This window comes from Salvelinus fontinalis, chromosome 37 (assembly GCF_029448725.1).
Source record: "Salvelinus fontinalis isolate EN_2023a chromosome 37, ASM2944872v1, whole genome shotgun sequence".
Classification (NCBI taxonomy): domain Eukaryota; kingdom Metazoa; phylum Chordata; class Actinopteri; order Salmoniformes; family Salmonidae; genus Salvelinus; species Salvelinus fontinalis.
The window spans coordinates 25,774,731-25,792,041 of record NC_074701.1 but is presented as its reverse complement, the minus strand read 5'-3'; the positions used below and the strand labels follow the sequence as shown (position 1 = coordinate 25,792,041).

Here is a 17,311-nt window from a genome sequence, read left to right as displayed (position 1 = left end):
CAACTATGGAACCTGGCAATCTCCTGAGGGCCCTCCCAGCATTCTTTTGATTAGATTCAATTTGGGGAAGAGGCCATGGGGGATTTACTGTATAGTAGGACTAAGTGTGTGTGTGTGTGTGTTGGTTCTTCTAACATTGTGGGGACCTAAAATTCCCAAAAGTCCCCACAAAGATAATAAAACAAGAAAAATTCTCCCTCGTGGGGACATTTCCCATGTTCCCATCAGGACAAAGGCTATTTTAAGCTTAGGGGTTAGGTTTAGGGTTAGGGTGACAATTAAGGTTAGAATTAGGGTTAGGATAAGGGGTTTAGGGTTAGGAGTTATGTTTAGGGTTTGGGTTATGGGTTAAGGTTAGGGTAAGGGTTATGTCTAGGGGAAAATAGGATTTTGAAAGGAAATTAATTTTAGGTACCGACGAAGATAGAAGAACAAAACATGTGCGTGCGGTGTATGCAAGAGAGTGTGTGTAATGGTATATAATGTAATATAATGGTATATAATGTAATGGTATATAATGTAATATAATGGTATATAATGGAATGTAATGGTATATAATGGAATGGAATGATATGTACACACTTAATGTCCCTTTGTTCATCAAATCTGATCTTTTCAAATAAAGGATCTTTACATACAAATTTGAATTGGCTGGGGCCTTAGCTCTGTCACTAGAGAGTTGAAAGACGGAGAGAAAGAACATCATGCCGTTTCTCTTTCTCTCTCTTTACTAAAGCAGCTGGTTTTGACAAGCAGCCTTTAGTGTAGGACCTAGAGGCCCTTCTGTGATGATTAAACTGCCATGTAATGTATATATATATATATATATATATATATATATATATATATATATATATATATATATATATATTTTAAATGCATCGTCAAGTCATCTCAAAGCTAACATACACAACAGGGTCTGTATCATCAGCATAAACACAATGTGACAGGATGTCATCATAACCATTCAAGACAGTTCATTACTATTCATAACCGAGGACATATAAGAGTGTATTACAAAATATGCTATTCAACCGTAATTATACAGCAGATGGATTATAGTGCCTGCATAAGCAAGTGCAGAACTCCAATTCCAAGACAACTCAAGGTCAAGGTCGGTGATTCTGGGATATAGGCCTACTATTTATAATACTGCTGCTTCCTGCATCACCATTACTCTGAACAACCATAGGCAATGAGAGCTTTTTTGCTTTCCACTTCTCCGGTCAATGCTAGCAATCCTTTCAAACCTACTTCCGGGTTTCCTTTAACAGAGATTACATGATGAAGAGTAAAGGAACATCTATTTTCCAACACAGACTCCAAAAAAATGTTTTATGCTAAGTAACAGCCCAATGTATTAACGAAATTGGTGTTGTATGGCTTACATTTCAAACAAACTTAAAATCGCTACACCAGGGGAAAAAACTATTTCAAACACCGTGAGTGAAGTTCTGTTCACTGAGGCAAAAATGCTGAAAACCATTATTCTCATACTATCTTTCAGTCACTAAGTCCTAAATCACTCACTCGGCTGAAATTTGCTGTTGTCAACATTTCCACATCATCTAACCAGACAAGGAATTTACTGGAGTCTAGTGTTATGAGCCAATAGCGACACATTGATATCTGTTCTTACAGTAGGTACCGCACGGATATCAAAACAAAATGTAAACCTTATCAAAGTACAGGGAATAAACTAGGGAAACTGGACAAGGAGACTATTTTGTATTCTCTCCCCATCCACTGCCTTTTTTGCTGTTCAGCTCTGTATTGATTTCAGAGGTTGCCCTGTTTCCATTTACCCAAGACTCCTTTCATAATGTATAACACCTCTCTGATTCATCCGCCTCTCTTTCCTGCAGCATCTACGGTTTTCATATAAAGGACGTGACACAGAGAGCTATATGCAGGCTGGCTCTCAAGCTGTTTGTCTTTATTGAACCAAAAAAGCATGGCATCTGCCAGTAATAAATATTGGACGGAAAGCAAAAAGACAATCATATTTCAGTAACGACTAGCTTCTCCTCCCTAGGGAGAATTTCTTTTATCCCTTCATATTCATGACGCATAATGTAGCCACCATGATTCAATGGGCTCCAATCAAGAATTGACTCGCCTCTTCACAACAACCCATAATATCAGTTGCATCAAAACATTTCCTGGTTTAGATCAGCCTTAAGATAACTATTAGTCGCTGGTATATTCACAAGGCATATCTGTAAAGCCTTCAAAGGGAATGGTATTCTCACAAAAGGGCACAAACGCCCAGAGGAAATGTTCTATTAAAACTGTATGAAGGAAGGACAGCAGAGGGCTGCTCTCTCTGCAAGTTGGTTCCTGTTCTTAATTATCTAATGGCACTAAAGTGCCTCTTTCTGTTCTATTTTTTGGGGGGATTGGAGGGAGGGGAGGGTGTTCCGAAACAAAAAAGAAACGTTTATATAATTTTCACCTCAATTAATTCAAGTGTGCTGCGCAAGAATTTAGGCCAGCTATATGCGTTCAGAAAAAAAACGCAGCACAATTGCTCTGAACACTGTTCTTAATTTGGTTCCAGATGTTCTCACAGTTTGCATTGAAAAATTGCAATAAACGACATTTTCAAAAACATACTCCCATTTCAAATGGTTTAGAAAAAAACAAGAGCACTTTCCCTGAGTTGATTTATGTGATTCTATTACATTAAACATTCCTTCCCCTAAGCGGGCTCTGCTCCCTAGCAACAAGCGCTAGCAGCTCTAATGTCGTTGGCATGGGGCCAGTGTAAGCTGTCTGTGTTATTGATTGCTAGATTGAAAAGTTTGCATTTAATAGGCTCTGTAATACATGATAAAATTATTCAGAGCTCCTTGCGCCAAATTGGTTCCTTTGACTATCAAAGACTATGGCGGTTACAAACAAGGCAGCATCCCAATGTTCCAGAGGTCTTTTAAGCCTGAACCAAATTATAGCTTCAACCCTGCATCACCACAATCATACTCCAAACATGAGACCCATAATTGTATATACCATCGAGGTATTACTGGTAGGAACAAGAAAGTCGACTTAGACAAGCAGAAACAGAGATTTTACAGAACTGACAGTCAATAGCTATTGTCTGTGGTAAACAGGCCTCAACATTGCACCTTGTTCTTTGTTTTATTCATCCAGAGAGATTAATGGCTCTGTTTGCCCTTCCCAATCTATATACTGCACTGTTGCGCTACTCCTCATTCACAAATTATTAACAGTAGCCAGGCTGTTACATAGAAAACCTTGCCCAAAGGAGATTTTCAGTTTAAATGACTAGTTCTGAGGATGAAAAGAAGGTCAGGGGAAATCTGAGGCATTTAATTCCATTATTTCTATGTCTAAATCTAAAGGCCTTTTCTCCCAGATGATAATATACAATCTCTTCTGATGGACCGACCTTTCCATTTGTCACGCGCCGTTGTTCGACACAAACTCAATTGAGCAGCTGTGATCTTGGATCATAAAGATTGTGACTGAGTTCCTGGCCTGTACATTCTCTGTGCATTCTGGAATAAAATGAATGTGATGTTTCCTTTAAATGTACCTTTAATGGGACACAGAGTTCCCACTTTAGTCGAGGTTTACATTGGAAGGGTAGAAAACTATTCATCTGAAGATTGGGAATTGGGTCAGAGGGAATTTACATGTCATTCCTGACAAAACTTGCTGTGTATATTTCCTCAAAGCCCTCCATTGTAAATCATGGCAGACCACTGAGGGGATACAGACATAGAAATGAACATGATTTAATATGTTTCAGTTAAGGACAGAAAGGAAAGGGGAGAAAACAACAGGCTATTCAGGACATGCATGTTTCCCATTCTAAGGACTATAATGAGAGAGGACGGGGTGGGGGCTGTCACTCAACAGAGCCCATTGTGAATTCCTGTCATTATGTAAGAACCTCTCATGTCAGCAGATCTGTACAGGGAAGCTTAAAATAAACAGTAAATAGGCTAAGCCAACTGGACCTATTTAAATAATTACATCCAGTACAATGAACAATTTACATGGATTAATGTAAGAACAACTACTGGAACATTTATTTCTACTAACGGAATAATGACATTAGTGCCATATTGATGAAACAAAGGTTTTTTTGTTCCCCAAAAAACCTTGAAGCATTACATTTTAAAATATCCTATTAGCCCATCTGTTCATATTGATGTGTAACACAACACACAAATAACACTGACAAACTTCCTCAAAAGATCCACTATCTATGCCTCAAATAAACTGTTCACTTTTTAATGAGTTTTCACAACAATGACTGGGGGAAATGGTGGTGAGTAACAGAGCTGCTGAATAATACGGATTTACCAAGTGGCCAACACACAAAGGACGGAAATGAAATAACTGCCAGGACAACAGGACGGAAAACAGTCTATAAACTAGCCCTATGCCTTTCTTTGTTCTCCAGGGGAGAAGTATCATACTTTTTAAGAAACAACAAAACATTTCTCAAACTGTCCAAAAGTACTTCCCGAATTGGGTGATATTTTCCTCATGCAATGTAACACTTGTATGGGCAAACTAACCGTGCCATTTAAAATATGCACATTATTCAAGACGATTTAGGAATACTGCAACTTGTGATTTATGTTGAAACTTTTTTTAAACAATGTCAGTGGCAAGGCAATAATTTAACCTGAGTTTGACAGCCCTAATAACCCCCCACTGACAACAATTACATTGTTCCTATGCAGTGACTATGAATGTTAAAGCTGTTTTTAAAGTGTGGGTTGCCCGCAGTGGAGATCTGATTGAATTCCAGGCTGTAACTGTAATGTGCACAAAAAGACTGCAACTGGAGCAGCTTGAAATGCATTCATAACACAGATGGACTAATATATGTTCTCATGAAATATTCAAGGACATTATGGTGGGATGATTGGCTGGCAATAAAAACTAAAGGGTAAGGCATACTGACTCAACAAGCCTTGGCAACCTATCTAATAAAAGCCACATTGTTTATTCGCAAGCAAAATTAATGCCCCCAGGTTGAAATTAATAATGTCACTATGATGGCTTTAAGAGAAGGGTATGTGTGTGGGTGGGTGTCTGAGTATTTTGGTCTGTCTGTGGGTCCATGTTGATGTCTATTTTTATAGTTTTTTTCTGCTCAACTTTAACAAAACTAATCCAATGAAGGCAACCAGATTAGGGAATATTTGAATGGAATAATGCTCCCTCTATGTCACTAGCATAGCGTGTGAGTGTTATACTAGCTGTTTGGGATGCCTTTTATGTTCTAGAAGAGGTCACATCAATAACAAGTCTGTTGTTTCAGAGCCAGTTAATGGACAGACAAAACCCTTCACTTCCTCTGTGAGGTCACCCCTGGGATCCAAACTCATTGTTTAACAATCCACCAGCAAAGCCTCTCACCCCCTGGAGCACACAGGCAAAAAACAGCTGGAAATTACACAAATATTATCTGACATTTTGAAAGGACTAAATTACTAAACCGTTTTTGCCATCGGAATCCAAATTTGATTACAAAGCACATGCCTGCTAGGACGTGTTTTTCTGGCCAATTCAAATTCCAGGCATGCTCAAACGCTCCCCACATCTAATAGATTTTTCCACCCCGCCACACAATTTACTGCTTACACGTTTAGAATTTTTTGGCTTCCGGCCAAACTTCAGTCAAGGGAATTAATGATATGAGCAGATCAGTGAGGGAAAAACAGCTTGTGATTCTCTCTCCAACAGGTCTGAAAATAATGAAGAGAACATGCCCATAAACCAAAACCCACTGCTATCAGAGTCACACAATCAATAGAACACTCCATTGAATTACTTCAAAAGCTTTGGATAGTTCCAAGAATTAGTTTGAGGAAATTGCATAGGGGAGAGAAAATGACAAAGGGAGCGTACGGCAGCTATCGGATTAATACACAGTTGAATGAAGAATATGCTTTACAACAAGACATTCTTTCATTTCAAATCCATGCCTTTGTCTATCGGATCACAAAATATTTTTCATGGTCGGTTTTCTACCATAGTATAATAGAAAAGCAACATCAACTACAATCATATGTATATTGCCAGGATAACTCAACCCAGTGAAAGAAATCTGTTTTCTATTCTCTTTATCATTCTGCGGGTCTGTGTCAGCATAAATAATTTGGTGAACTCTGAAAGATGCTGCGAAGGTTATAATCCATCGACTGCGTCAATTTAAAATATTCCACTGAAACATTTTCTGAAGATTGCCAGTGGCTGCATCTGGACAGACATAAATAATGTATAATGCGTTATGCACTGGATTCATTATATTTCTATGGGGCACCTGTGAAACATACCATATTCATTCAAGTAGGAATGTATATGTTGGCACAGTGTTGTTAACTAGAAAGCAGTATGGTTTAATTTGCTTCCTGTAAATCATTTCATCATCGACCTCCAGCTAGGTGAGAAGTAAGAGAGGGGGGTAGAGAGAGTCAAAAATGTGACCTTGCACAATCCCTGTCATCATGTCACAGCACAAATATTACTGGGGGAAGGAGCAGCAGTTGTGAATGATGAATCATGACTAATGATCCACACATGTTCTCTCTTTCTTCTTTCTCTCTCTTAAAAGCAAGTCTAAAAAGCGGTAGATGTTCTATGTGCTATATTTCTAGGCTTCCCGTTCTTAAGTTTCGTTTTTGCGTCTTTTACTTTCGTTTTTGTACACCAGCTTCAAACAGCTGAAAATGCTATATCTTTGTTTATGGAAAATATATTTCACAGCAGTTAAGATGGTACCATGATGCTCTACACCTACACTATACTTGCTTTATTTGTCACAGAAACTGAAATTAGGCGAACTATTAGAATTTTTTCAACCAGGAAATGGCGGAGCAATTTCTGCATAGAGCATCTTTAATGGTAGGAACATACAATAGATGGCTTGATGCAGATATTGATGTCACAGTTATATACTGTATGTAAAAAGCTCTAATGTAAAAAGACAACATCTAAAGCCATATGTCTTTTTCCAGATGTCCTGTACGGTAGAGAGCCCATATCACGTTATTCTTGTAACAACACATTGAGGTTGCTCCTATGTCTATCTTCCATAGAAAATAGATCTTGATCAGATAGAACACAGGTGGTCCGTTCAACACCAGATTATATTCTTACAATCTCTGTATTCCTCACTGTATTACACAACATCTCTCCGTTTCCTGTCCAGTCCACTGGAATAGAACAACAAATTTCGACAGGCCAAAAAATTGGAACAGTTCTCTTAGGGATGGATGGAAATGAATGTAAACGTTCCCTGCTAAAGCGGCATGGTGGAATTGGTATATTTACAGCTGCAAGTCCAGATAAGTGTAATATTGCTCAGCACTCTAGAATGTGGAGAGCCTTGAAAACAGTTCATTCTTCCTCAAGATGGCACTTGAATTATAACAGCAATCTCAACTCGCTTCACACTGTTAAAAATCACTGGTCGATGCGGCGCTATAGCTAGCAGGCAAGGCAAGGGCACTCTTTCTCTAATTAATGACAGTGGAGACCTCTGTTTCCCTATCCTCTGCGAACAGAGCACGTAGCTTAGTTGCTATAATATCACATCATATATATCACATAAAGAACAATAGCACTGTGATCCTGCTATTCATGACACATTTGTAGAGAGCATTTGTTATGCTTTCCATGCACTGTACTTCTCATTGGCTGTCTGCCAGGAAACATTAGGATACACTCACATAAAAAAATGCCTCCCTTAATAACAATAGCACACTGTACTACCCTTTAGTGCACAATTGATTTCTATGTAACCTCTGGCAGTATCCTGTTTTTTTTTATGAATAAATGGCTCAGATATTCAAGATCCAGAGAGGACATCCTCGTATTTATAACAACAATTAGCTAACAGATCATTCATGTTATGAGTAGAACTGAGCAGGCAGGAAAGCTCTTCCCGACAATAAGAAACTCATTGGGTTATAAATTATAATTTCCCCAAAATGTGAATAATGATTCAGAAGCTCTAACAAAACCTACAAGGAAAGCGGCAGGACACTCAATGAACACTTGCACTTGCACTCTTTAATTCATATTTAATTTCAATCATCAGTTCATCATAGCTATATTGCTATCCAAACCAAAGCTCATTGGAATAGCGTGTCCTTGTTGAATGATCCCTCTCTTATCGTTAGAGAGACAACAGCAAGCTGGCAGGGGTGGGAACACATGCCACAGGGCTAGGGCTGCTGGTGCCCTGCCAGGGGAGTACTGCTGACCCGGCACATTCAGCAGGCAGCCAGGGAGATACTCCACTGGAGGGACAAGTGCATTTACACACAGCCTGATGGAGTCATTAACGGCCACATCACTCATTAGCATCATACAGCCACACAGAATTTTAGAAGGTGACGAGACTGACTGACATCAAATAAATCTATACAGCTGTTTTTATCCCTCTGTTATTTCCTGTTATGACTAATACACAATCACTACACACACACACACACACACACATAGAGAAGCACTGACACACACGCGCACACACACACTATTGATTCCTCATGTCGTAGAACGACAAAGCGGCCATTATTGATTCTCCAATCCACTTTCTCTTTAGAATCTAACGATATAGAGTGTATTCAAGGGCAATATAACACTCAAAGGCAAAAACAAGCAAGCTCTCCAGCTACTAAAGGATTTATGAATCATCCACAACCCCCAAACAATAACAACTATCAATAACACATTCTGAAGGGGCCTTTTCTCTATTTTGTTGCTTGTTTCAGTCATTCTCTAGTCAAATGTTTTTTTGGTAATGGAAAAATTATTAATTGCAAAACATTACAGCAGTATCTCTAGAAAGTGCCAATAATATGGTGATGATGTTGGGCCCAATCCCAAATTGATACAACTATGTGTGACTATACCTTATATCTTGTATTGATGTCAATGGGAGATTTTTGTAAAAAAGTTGAAGTTATCTGTAGTCAGTATTCTGTTAACTACGACTAAAAAGAGAAACCCAAATCGAAAAATATGAAATTGGAGTTAGAGAATGCTGAATGTGTCATTAACATTCTATGACAATTATGCTGCTTCACTATCATCTGAAGGGGGGAAAACATACAGTTCTTCAAAGGGAATATTAAGTCCTTCACAGTTCTTTTGTTAAATAAACCTTTTTTTTTTATATCAGCAAGGATTAGCATGACTCATCAGCCTCCTTCATATCTTGTGATTCATGTTCTTTTCATTGCAGCAGTGAAATACCACAATGCAGCTATCAAATACCTCAATGACATTAATGGTACAAATTAAGGATGCCAGAGGTTTAAGGCAATTATACAGGAATGTGCATGCAATTATAACTGTAACATGAGCAAAAATAAATGCATAATTATTTTTTTTTGATTGGTCATAAATGTGTTAGTGCATTCATGTGGTTCTAACAGTGATGTGTGATCCAAACTGGTAACTATACAAAGCCTTCATCTATAAGAGGCTTATAAGTATTAACAAATGGTTAAAGTTCCAGGTATAACTGAAATGTTATGGTCAGAATTCTAGTACTTATTCTGACTACTCATAGACAGACAAACAAAATAGCTTGAGAGACAGGAAAACAGTTGTCCTCACCCAATTGAGCCCTCTCCCTTTGGATGTCTCTGAAGTTGAGGCCGCTGGTGAAGGTGCTCTCCCTGTATCTGTGGAGGGCCTCTCTGCGCCCATTGGCACCCAGCTCCCTCAGGACAGAGGGCTTCAGAGGCGCTGCCCGCAGTCCGTGGGACCATCCCGAAAACTCTGGGACTGTCCACTTCACCAGGTCTTCCAACCGAACAATCACCTTCTCTGACACAGCATTGACCTCGTGCTATAAGAGAGACAAGAGAAGGAGGGCAGGGAGTGTGAGGTCAGGAGGGGAAAAAATTACAGGGATATGTCAATTCATAACACCATCTTAAGACTATTATAAGAGTTAGTATTAGAGATCGGGTCATACAGACGTAGGATCATAATTTGAGCCAGTTTGTTACAGCAGGAAACAAATCTTGCAGCAAAAGGATTGTGAATTATCATTATATTATAATTAATTTACTTTTTGTAGGGGTTGATACATTTTTCAAAAGGGAAAATCAAGTCTGAAATTTAAAAGTGGAAATTACAAAGCCTTTTGAAACCTCTAATACACTACAAGTTTTACATCTCCTGTGATCAAATTAAGATCCTACATCTGCCGCTTCCCATGGTAACCAGGGTGAACTTTTCTAAGCAACCTTTTGTTCGAATGTAATACTCTAGAGAGTCTACAACCCTTGAACAAGTTGTGTTCCTGGTTCTTTCAACCCTTTGAGGCAAACTAAAATAACTTTTTTGATCTATCCCTATTGAGGAATTGCAACTCCAATGGAAAAATTGTGGCATAGAAATGTTGAAATGTGGTTCCATTTTGAGGAGTAATGGGCTTGTTATCCGGCCGGAGTGGTAGGAGATTGTTATTAAGCTGCAGAATCTGGAGGACAGATGTGTCCATATGGAGAAACACGCTTTTTAACGTTTACCTTGCAACAGTTTGTACACCTCTCCCCTGAAGCAACCTTTAAAGGGATAGTTCAGGATTTTGACAAGGAAGCCCTTTGTCTACTTATCCAGAGTCAGATGATCTTTTGGATACCATTTTTATGTATCTGCGTCCAGTATGAAGGAAGTTAGAGGCAGTTTCGCGAGCCAATCATAACTAGCGTTAGCGTAATGACTGGAAGTCTACTGTACTTCCCAAAGATTTTCTGTCATTGCACTAATGATTGTTAGCAATTGCGCTAACACTAGTTAGCACCTTCCTTCAAACTACACGCAGAGACATAAAAATGGTATCCACGAGTTCATCTGACTCTCATTATGGGCCTCATTGCCAAAATCTCGAACTATCCCTTTAAGCATTCACACACACACACACATACAGTGACTTTATTACGTTTCATACAGAGTAAATTTGCACAATGTCAGTTCCACACCGCTAACAAAACTGAGTTAATCAAAAACAAAGCTGTAAATAAGAAAAGCTGCGATGGTTAGCTTCCTATATCTGTGTCTTCTTAGTAAACGCAAACATAAACATTATTATATAAACTCCTATAATGTGCTGTCAAGTGGTGGTTGGTTGGTGGTTGAAACTGTTTGTTGGCATCATGACTGTCTTCTTTTTAAAAGGAAGACATTTAAATGACATAGAACTCCATTTTAGCACCAATCAACAGCAGACAGTAGAAATTGTTAAGCAGTGTTGCCTGCAGCCAAAAACATCCTCTGGAATTCTTCTTGTGCTTTGATACAGTTGACTAAGTAAACATACTAAACTGGTAACTCATAGGAGTATACATTATATTTAATACTACATTACTCAGAAGATTTCACAATGGACTTTCTACAGTTAACATCTTAGGTCTTGAATGAGTGTCTTCATAACATACCGTATAGCAACGGTTCCCAAACTTTTCTGGCCCGCGACCCCATTTTGATATTTAAAAAAAGTCTGCAACCCAACCATGTAAAAATAAGTTATGTAATCAACGGCCAATATTTACTTTGGGCTATGACAGTCTATTACAAATCAGTCTGACAGTATTTTTGACAGTATTTCAACATGAAGACGATATGGTTTGAAGTGACTGAAATACATCAGAACGGTATTGGGAAGTTCAGAAGATCATCAGGCAAAATTTTTGTATGATCTGTGTAGAAGTCTGATTTAGTGCCTGGTCTTGTCCACTCGGTTCTAACGGCTTGTTGGCAAACTAGAGGGAAAAAGTAAGTACATACGTGAGAGTCTTATCTTTCAGTGAAGGGGTCAAAATATTTTGTAGCTTAAACCATTCAAAAGATAGAGCCACATTTGTAGGAAGAAAACAGAAACCGCTCTGTTTATTACAACCACATCTAGCAGCTACCGGAGGCTACTAACGTAACCCCGGTTCTATGAACCAAGCGCGAAATTTATCTCGCAACCCCACTTTCAAATCAGGCGACCCCTAGTTTGGAAAACCCTGCTGTATAGTTTCCTCACAGAAAGAAAAAATGTAACTGCATGTTTCCCAAACATCATTCAATTGTATGTGACGTGTGGGTGTCAAACTATCCTGTTTTGTGATGTGTTTCACTTGAGTGCAACAGGTGATTGCCATTCAACAGCTGTCATGACATTATATTATGAGTTCAAAAACACAACACACATTTAAATGCAGTGAAACACCCACACTGAGTTACCATAAAGAGTTAAGGTACTGATAGTGGAAGGAAGTGGAAGATAAAACCACCAAGCTGCATATAGGTCAGAGGTCTCTGTAGGCTACCAATGGGAAGATGTGACACTTCAAATAAAACAATTCACAAGAGAGGTTGTTGCTATATCATTTTTGCAGACTGCAAATAAAGGTTGATATTGTGACTAGGCTTACAACAATCTCAGTGGTTTATGGAGCAATAATATTACAATGTGATTTATTACAGGTTCATGATAGTACAGCAAATAGTACAGCAGATATGACCCCTTTTTTACTTTACAACAAATAATGCATGAGGGCTTATATAACATGTATGGAATGTCAACTGTGTAATTGATAGAAAGGTGTGCTTTTATGACTTAAAATTCAACAATTGCGCTATGATTTCATGATCTCTAAATGTCCATAAAATCCATATTATTCCATATCATTCTGTGAAAAGAGCACCACAGTACTTGAACAGTAAGGGACATTCCTAAATGTCACCATTGTAGTGCAAAGCGGTACATTTGTTGGACAGGCCTTTCAGTTAAGAGTCAGAGTCTCACAGGCAGCCCCTGTCATGCTGCGAAGGTTTCAGTCTGGTGGCTCAGGGGGTCAACCCAGGAATTCCTTGGGCCAAAAGGAGATTAGTAATTGAGTAATGGACATGGTGACATGAACAATGCTCTTTGGTGCACTAGGCTGAGAGAGTGAAACGCAATATGAGTTCATTATCTTTCCTCCTCAACACTGACCTTGGATACAGTGACTCAAGACAAACTCAACCACCTAAAAATGAGCACAGGAGAGGCTAGGGTCTGATGTATTCTACTGAAACTATTTTACATTAGAACTTGGTTAAATAGTTGTTATATGTTGTCACAATATATATGCCTGAAATATATTGGCGTTCTGATTTCTGCCATAAACTATAAGCAGCTACTATGTTGTTTTGTACAGTGTGTAATTTCAAAAATACTTTAAACACACACAGAACTGAATACTATTTGACTTATTTTGACTGTGGGGTGTATAACCACAGACTAAATCAAATTAGGCTGAAGCAGTGCTATGAGCATTCACTAAAGAATAAAAATATGCTAAGTACATTCTCTGGAAACAGCTCATCTGTGGTTTCAGTCCTCTAAGGTTATAATGATCCACTATAGCTTGGGGCTTTAGAGTCATGCATTATGGGAAATGTGTTTGATGTTAAAGTGGTTTGTCAATGACAAGGTGTAAACCAATCCAAAGAGCACCAATTCTTCATGTGTTGAGGGAAAAAACACTGTATATCATTACATATATCACAGAATAGCGGCATATAAGAACACATTTATGTGTATGGAAATAACATAAACCAAAATTATATGTTTTTTTACTTTGAAGTGCATGACATTCAGTTTAAATTACATTTTAAATTATCCCCAGTACTGCCCTAAAAACCTGACAATAATTTACATGTATTTTCGAAACGCAAAAGGAATTCACTTGAGGGCAACGTTTCCGACTTAATGGCTTGTTCTGCAGTGGAGGGATAGTTTTCACCCCCCACCCCCCCACCCAAACCTAAATGGCTAGAATTACTTTTGGAAACATACTCACTCCAGGAAAATCAGAGAAGAAGAAAATAAACAACATATAATCTGATTTCCCTATTTACAGGTTCTCAGCACACAAACACCACAAGCATGGATTTTTGCCATAAACCAAAGCTGATTCTGGACAGATGCCACCATTTCTTTCTACTGCAATCAATACAACTGCTGCAGTCACTGCTCTCATATCTCACTGCTTTGTCATTTACAGGAATAGAGTGGCAAACAAGAAGTGACATCACAGATAATAACAAATTATTAGTGTATGAACAGGAAATACCAGACTACCTGCCAATTTTCTATTTCCACGATGGGTACCTTAAGCAGGACACCGATAAGGCCCAAGCAATTAGCTGTAGCAGCATTGAAATCGTTGTAGCAGTAAGTGTTATCTAAAAAAGCTCTCTTGAAACATGAGCCAAAAAAAGACAGCGTATTGAGCCAACATGTACCGGAGGGGGGCGTTGAGGGCAAGACTTAATACTGTGTCACTGCTTTGCAAGAAGCGGTTCTCAGACCACAGAATGCAGAGACGCAAATAGAGGTTGTATCATAATGGGTGCGCCACATAACACAATGCCTTTATACATAGCATGCGGTCAGTCTTTATGGTAGAGTAGAAGGGTTGTCAGCGAAAGCAAAATGAGCACAGTAGGACATGGGTTTCTCTTGTCCCTGCCTACACTGGGAGGGGCAAAGAGCATACAAATACCCAGGCCTGAGGGGAAATGACATAATATGTTGAGCATTGAACTCAAGAAGGGATATCCAGAGAGATTTATAACCTCCTTTTATCCCACTGAGAAAATGACTTGTTATTGTATTCATGACATGAGCACATTTGTGCTGTAGATAAGTAGTATTACACGTACCCATTAGTCAGAGGCTATAACTACCACGTATATCTTACAAACTGAAAGCTGTCTCGGGCTAAGCGGATTTGCATATTAGGGCAGTCATAAAATAAAGATCATTAACTGACTGGTAATAACTGCAGCCAGTTACTTGTTTGAGTAAAATTCCAATGTATTCTTTATAGGGCAATTTGCTGAGAACATCAAGTTTAAAATCACATTTAAGGGGGTCGTCGGCATCAACATCACACTTTTAGATGTCATCGTATGTTGTGTCATACTCTACTTCAGCTCTGCTCTAGGCTATTGCTATAACTATCAATTTCCAACTGCCAACACTCTGGAGTCACTCTGTCCTTTGATCTTGGAAGGAGTCAAATAATATTGTCCAGATATCCAATCGTGTGTGATGTTACCACTTTGCAATGCAAATCAGGCTTCTCAAGGGGTGGGGCTGACTTGTCCCTTATTGCACAAGCGTGTTTCATAATGATGGACTGTGTATGCACTCAAAGTATTTACAAAGTCATTACATTGTGTTAAAGGCTAATGCAAAGTAAGGATTTGGATGATTCTAGTTGAGTGAAGAAAATAAAAGGTTTCAATTACATGTATTCATAGCAGTGTACACTATAAGGAAATGTGATAGCTACTGTATTACACAAGAGGACCATCAGCAGGGGGAAAGTAGGTTTCTATGTTTGCATTGCTAATCAAATACAAACTAGGCTTTGTCCTTCCTAAATGACATATGCAACCACTGGCATATTTCATATGACCTCAAAATCAAGTAAGAGCATAGTGAAATGTGTTTCGGTAGAATTGCCTATTTGGGTAGGCTACAGTAGCATATAGCAAATGTTTGATTGTTTTATATACCCCACAATAAATTAATATACAAAACCAAGATTTGTCGCTCTATGCGGTTATGAAATGTGATACAGGCGTCATATTTAGCCACTTAACAAAATACCTCAGTTAATCATATTGCCAATGGCAACATATCAGACTACAGTAAATGTTATTTTATAACGCTTTGTCATTTCGACCTGTCCTAATCTCTGGATAAGAGGGCAGAACGTTTGAGTTGACAACAATATCATATTGTTAGGAATGCGAATGATTTCATGGAAATTATGCAAATTGAGAACAAGTCAGACGTGCTAGCACTCGTCTTCAATAGGTTGTGTGCGCTTATTCAGCAGCCATTCATATGATATGATGAAAGATTATATTTATGGTGTTGTTGAATCGAGGCGTTTTGATCTCATATGCTTTACCATTTCGCAATTTCAGTCAATATCACCGTTTGACACGCATCATGAAGAAATAAAATGACATAGCCAGCGCGCTTGACTTCTAGGGGATTTTTCTTCCCCTAATACAATCAACCTCATACAGCGCACGAGCGTTATTACGCACAGCTGGATACGATTGAACTGCACATTCAGCAGTTGACACAATGAGGAACAAATAGGCTAAGCAGTCAATAACACTGTAATAGACATAAACATTATGCAGTTTGCGATGGATTAATGTGGGTATCACATAATGCATGCACGTTAAACAACGAATGACCAAAGAATGCAGAAAATGCCACATCGATGTATCAACAGAATGTTTGAAGGTTATTACCTCTCCATGACTAACTGTCCTTCCCAAGGGAGTATCTTCGGGTAAGAAATAAAGTTTAGAGCTTGATAAAAGTTGCTTAGTAGTTCTTTCCTCCCACAACAGCTGTAGCTCCGCTATGCAAATTGGATCCCCGGGTTTACATCTTACGAAGAAAAAGTCTCCGAGGGACAGAATCCTTGGTTTACCGTCCCGGTGAAATTTAAAAGCCTTGTAGAATATGTATGGTCCGTGTAAACCGCAAGACGAGCCTACCCACTGTGGAGAAAATAGCAATAAGCAACTTAATGAATGAGTTATTCAAATTAAAAAATGTGGAAACATTGAATGGGACGACATGCGCAATGACTATGGCTTGACAAGTCATTAAATTACGCACAAAATACCACCTGCATCTGATTTTAGGACTGATTTAGAACCATGTAACCATGTAACCTTACTTATTCTAATATGATGTAAAAACAACAAAAACACCGAAGAATTGTAAATGAGCTGCAAACACAAAGATTTGTCTCCAAATTGTTAATATCATGCGAAAATAGAATATGTTGGTGTATGATTATAATGTTACCTTGAGTGAGTTAGGCTCCATCTCGACGTTCTGAATTGATTAAACTCAACACGCTCTCCAAACTTGTTGGCTTGAATGGATTGCCGAAGGTCCTGTAAGAACCCTATATTTATTTAAGTTTGAAAGCTCTTTGTGGATAATATTAAACCCTTACAAAAATATTTAGTTACTCCGAAATTACCAAATGCATGGGTTTTGTTGCTGTGCATAAATTAAACTAATAAGAATCAACATTGGATAATATTGTGCCCATAAAATCGTCCCTTTTCAATCAGGAAAACCACATATGTCCATTAATATCATTTGAATTCGACAAAAGTAACTATGAGATTAACACTGTGCATCAGTCTGATAATTTCTCAATAGTGTATTTAAGTTATGTGCAATGGAAAAAGATTGTGTTACCTTATAATTTTT

At 38.4% G+C, this 17,311-nt stretch overlaps 1 protein-coding gene across 2 annotated transcripts in view; it reads right to left on the bottom strand.

The window, feature by feature from the left end:
• The window catches only part of LOC129836429 (AT-rich interactive domain-containing protein 5B-like), a 68,433-nt gene extending 51,470 nt beyond the window's left edge, over positions 1-16,963 (bottom strand). For both annotated transcript variants that reach the window (XM_055902588.1, XM_055902589.1), the window contains exons 1-3: positions 16,895-16,963; positions 16,327-16,581; positions 9,616-9,850 (exon numbers count right to left, since the gene is read on the bottom strand). In XM_055902588.1, the coding sequence (XP_055758563.1) occupies positions 9,616-9,850; positions 16,327-16,581; positions 16,895-16,915 (511 nt within the window). In that variant the 5' untranslated portion in view covers positions 16,916-16,963. The remainder of the gene's footprint in view (positions 1-9,615; positions 9,851-16,326; positions 16,582-16,894) is intronic.
• Between the last annotated feature and the right edge of the window lie 348 nt (positions 16,964-17,311).